This window comes from Palaemon carinicauda, chromosome 14 (assembly GCF_036898095.1).
Source record: "Palaemon carinicauda isolate YSFRI2023 chromosome 14, ASM3689809v2, whole genome shotgun sequence".
Lineage (NCBI taxonomy): Eukaryota > Metazoa > Arthropoda > Malacostraca > Decapoda > Palaemonidae > Palaemon > Palaemon carinicauda.
The window spans coordinates 119,803,679-119,808,678 of NC_090738.1; the positions used below are offsets into that span (position 1 = coordinate 119,803,679).

At 37.1% G+C, this 5,000-nt stretch overlaps 1 protein-coding gene across 2 annotated transcripts in view; it reads right to left on the minus strand.

The window, feature by feature from the left end:
* Positions 1 to 2,415: 2,415 nt before the first annotated feature.
* Positions 2,416 to 5,000, minus strand: part of LOC137653276 (actin, alpha cardiac muscle 2-like) — a 3,328-nt gene continuing 743 nt past the window's right edge. For both annotated transcript variants that reach the window (XM_068386646.1, XM_068386647.1), the window contains exon 2: positions 2,416 to 3,694. In XM_068386646.1, the coding sequence (XP_068242747.1) occupies positions 2,536 to 3,669 (1,134 nt within the window). In that variant the 5' untranslated portion in view covers positions 3,670 to 3,694 and the 3' untranslated portion in view covers positions 2,416 to 2,535. The remainder of the gene's footprint in view (positions 3,695 to 5,000) is intronic.

Here is a 5,000-nt window from a genome sequence, read left to right on the forward strand (position 1 = left end):
AATCATCTACATTTAAAAAATAAAAAAGACATGATGAGGCGATGGAAATAATATATTGAGGCTTTATTGAAGGAAGAGAATGAAATATTTCTAATAGGAGGTAGGCATAGAATAGAGGGATGAAAGTTGGACGTAACTGAGATGAGGATGCTTATGAATTAAATAACCAAAATGGAGAGTTTTTTTTTTTTTTCTTTTTTTTTTTTTTTTTTGAAAATAGCGTCCCTCAATTTTTATTTTTTTAATAATAAGGGTGCTTGCATCCGTTCAGATCGTCTCTCTGTCCCTTCCTCTGCCTACTTGAAAAAAATATTTCTAGTTACAGGCTACTTCCAACCACTCATATCTTTCTCCATTAGGTTTTCTTTTTTTTGAAAATAGGTTCCCTCAATTTTTAGAAATGAACATATTAAGGGTACAGTTGAGGTCACTGAAGCATCAAGGAAATGAGAAAAGGCCAAGTTAAGATGATATGGGCACTTGATGAGGCACTGGGGATGAAATACTTTGATAGGATATAATGTTAGGACGTCTTTTAAGTTTTGAATAGCCATATCATTTCATGATCTATTGAGTTGCTATCATCCTTTTCAGCTCTCTCTCTCTCTCTCTCTCTCTCTCTCTCTCTCTCTCTCTCTCTCTCTCTCTCTCTCTCTCTCTCTCTCTCTCAGTAAAATATTATTTCATATTTTACCCTCATTTTCCAATTGTATCTTCCTGAAGTAGTACATAGGAACGAGCTCATCATGTTTGATGGCAAATATTTATGCAATATAAGAAAGAGGAACCATTAGTAACTTATTTATTGTTATTATTTGGGTTACTGTGACTTATTGGTAACGTCTCTGCCCGGTGATCGCCAAACTGGCGTTAGAGTCCCACTCAAACTCGTTAGTCCCTTTAGAGCCTGCAACCACTATCCTTGTGAGGTAAGGATTGATGTTTTTGGGAGAGCCTATAGGTTTATCTGCTAAGTCATCAGCAGCCATTTTCTGGCCTTCCCTGATCCTGGCTTGGGTGGAGAGGGTCTCGGGCGCTGATTATATGCATATATGGTCTGTCTTCAAAGCGTTATCCTAGGACAATGTCACTGTCCCTTGCCTCTGTCAATCATGAATGGCCTTTAAACCTATAAACAGATTTTTCGTGTTTGGACCAATTAATTAACATTTTATTGCCTTACATACATTATAATATTAGATGTTAATTCTATTCATCAATAGAATCAACAGCATAACAAATGGAATTGGAAATTTGAAAATTACTTGCATTGCGCACTTGAATTGTTATTGATAGAAATAAGCACTTTCTTATATGAAAACTGAAACAGACTTTCTTATGGAAAGGCGAAAGAGCTAAGTTTTGTAATATTCCCACGCTGGGGAAACTTTAAATTACATTAGATAGTCGTTCATAGTTAGGACAGAACATTATTCTCATCCATTGGGTGTTTTTTTTTTTCCAAGTAGTGTATTGCATTTTCAAAATATCGTTGTTACCAACAGAAGAGTTCCTATTTAAGTACAAAATACCTGTTTCAAATGTTTACAATCTTAACTTAATCCCAAGAACACAAGAAATAGTTTTTGACGGTACTTAGAATTTTCCAGTAATTATTATCAAATCAAATTAGATTAGTAGAAAAATTATATGGCTGATAGAATATATTGAACTGTCTATGTTATGAAAATTATGCTCATTGTTGTCATCGGAAAAAAAAAAAATCCGATTGCTGGAGTGGAACTTCCGTGGAGTCGAGTATTTAGAAAGAGATTTATGCCTATAGGTGAAATGTTTTTTTCTTTTTGGTACTATTATTTAGAATAGTTTTATAGGAATTTAACTTTAAAATTATAACCTTCTACGGCTGAAAAGATCACTCTAAGTAACGGAATAACTTCATACTGAAATCCCGTTTTCTAATGTTCAAATAACTATGTTTATGCCATTTTGACACATCACTGGCGAACGTGTTATTTCCATGTTTCTTTTCAATCCTGTATTAATGTTAATTACTGGAATTTACGTTAATCTTCCATCGTTTCTTCAAGTGGAATTTCTATTCCTGGTGAAGTAAATTCAACCAAAAAGGTTTAGAAATTTAAATAGGAAGAAAACGTAAGGATTACTGATTATAGTATACATCATCAGATCTTTTAGATAGATGTATTTTTTTTTTCAGTAGCAAATATATGATTCTAAATATGAGCAATGATTCAAGATGTTAAAAATTTGGCAATTCGATTGTAATGTATTCATGTTGAACGATGTTTGTTACGAGAATTACTCGTCTGTACATTATGTCATTTTTGTTAGATGGAGGTACAAATAAAGTTAAATAATTATGAATTTAAATGTTATTTTTTACAACAAGCATTGTTTTAATATAATATAAGGGTGAAGTTATACTATGTAACTTTATGCAAATTATTAATATCTCTCCTACATGATACTCTCAGTCATTTAAACATGATTAAATTACAAAACATGTGTGTATATTATCATAGAGAAGAAGCTTTTATGTAAATTGTATATCTAGAAGCATTTCCGGTGAACGATTCCAGGGCCAGACTCTTCGTACTCCTCCTTAGTGATCCACAAGGCCTGGAAGGTGGACAGAGAACCAAGGATGGAACCACCAATCCATACGGAGTACTTCCTCTCAGGAGGAGCGATGATCTTGATCTTGATGGTGGAAGGAGCCAAGGCAGTGATTTCCTTCTGCATCCTGTCAGCAATACCAGCATACATGGTTGTGCCACCAGAGAGGACAATATTGGCAAAGAGATCCTTCCTGATATCAATATCACACTTCATGATGGAGGTGTGGACTGTCTCGTGAACTCCTGCTGATTCCATGCCCAAGAAGGAAGGCTGGAATAATGATTCGGGTGCCCTGAAACGTTCGTTACCGATGGTGATGACCTGGCCGTCGGGAAGTTCGTAGGACTTATCAATGGTGGAGGATGCAGCGGCAGTGTTCATCTCGTTTTCAAAGTCAAGAGCCATATAGCAAAGCTTCTCCTTGATGTCACGGACGATTTCGCGTTCAGCGGTGGTGATGAAGGAGTAGCCACGCTCAGTCATGATCTTCATGAGGTAGTGAGTGATATCACGACCAGCCAAGTCCATACGGAGGATGGCGTGGGGAAGAGCGAAACCTTCATAGACGGGCACCATGTGGGAGACTCCATCACCAGAGTCACAAACCAGACCGGTAGTACGACCAGAGGCGTAGAGGGAGAGGACAGCCTGGATGCAGACGTACATGCAGGGCATGTTGAAGGACTCGAACATGATCTGAGTCATCTTCTCACGGTTGGCCTTGGGGTTGAGGGGAGCCTCAGTGAGCATGGTGGGGCACTCCTCAGGAGCAACACGGAGCTCATTGTAGAAGGTGTGGTACCAGACCTTCTCCATGTCGTCCCAGTTGGTGATGATACCATGTTCGATGGGGTACTTGAGGGTGAGGATACCTCTCTTGCTCTGGGCCTCATCACCGACGTAGGCGTCCTTCTGACCCATACCGACCATCACTCCCTGGTGACGGGCACGGCCAACGATGGAGGGGAAGACACAACGAGGGGCGTCATCACCGGCAAAGCCAGCCTTGACAAGGCCGGAACCATTGTCACAAATAAGAGTCGCCGCGTCTTCCTCGTCACACATGGTGGTGGTTGTAAGTCTGTGTCACCTGCGACGAGAACATAATTTTTTAGTCCTATTATTTACGTTATTTATGTTAGAAATGTAATTCAAGTTTTTCATATAAAATGCAAAAATAGGTATTGATATGACTGCAGAATTTCATTATTATGAAAAGTTTTTTGCTGACATATTTAATTTGATTTTATTTTTAGCATTTTCTTTTGTGTCCTATTTTCGATACTGTATGAATCTACATGGAATATAAATTGCACTCTATTGTTATTCAAACACGTTGATCATCAAACTAATTTCTTGATAAATGGGGTTAACTTAAATGCGTTTGATGGACAGAGAGGTAGCAACCACATCTTATAAAACAATTCCCCAAAACCTGTAACAGACCTGAGGAGTCTGTTGTAAGTGGCAATGGGTCAAAATTAAATCTGAAAAGCAAACAGGGTTTGTGACAGCAAGCACTAAGATGGGATGATTTTTATCATCAGAGATCGTGCTTAAATTTGTTGAGAACGACACGTTAGGAAAGGGTACGTTCTCTGCCAAATCTCGTACTGAAATAAATTAAATTAAAAATTTCCTTGAGTTCACTTTTGTTCTACAATGGTTTTCTCCATGTAATTGAATATCTCGGCGAACGTTTTCCCTTTGATCGCGGGCTCTTTTGACTTGAATGAGATTATTTTAGGTGAACCACATTTAATGCCAAGCACTATTATCATAATACTAAGCCGAGACTGAATAATGTTTAGTGAATTATAATGAAGGAAAAAGGTAAGAAACAAACGCGGAAGATGAAATGTTCTCTTAAATGCTGAAGTCAGTTGTAATAGAGACACTGATAGCTGTTGTTTATATTTTTCACATGGATATTTTTGAGAGAGCAAAAAGAGAGTAATTACGTCGCTTTCTTACAACCCTATTACAACTTCAAACAGCGCACTACGTTTTTTTTTTTTTATCGTTTTAGTAGATTTAAATTAATTCCTGTCATATCTTCGTACTTGCTTTCACTAGATCTCATTTTTTTAAATAATAATTTCAACTTAGTTCATAATATACTACAAGGTGCTCCAGTAATAAATGTTATTGTGTGATTCAAATCGTAAGACGAACACCATTCCTTCTTTCGATAAAAGCTCATCTCATTCTTTCACGTTTAATTTAATATTCCTTGCTTTGTATTATTTTAGACAGCGCAATAATTCTGAATTTCACGGCGGCTTCCGAGGAGTGTATTAAACCATAAGCCACAAATGCAATATTCAGAAGTAAGGGAAGCTTCTTCTATAACCTTTGCGTTCATTCTCTGTCACTGATAGAAAAATAGACTTTTC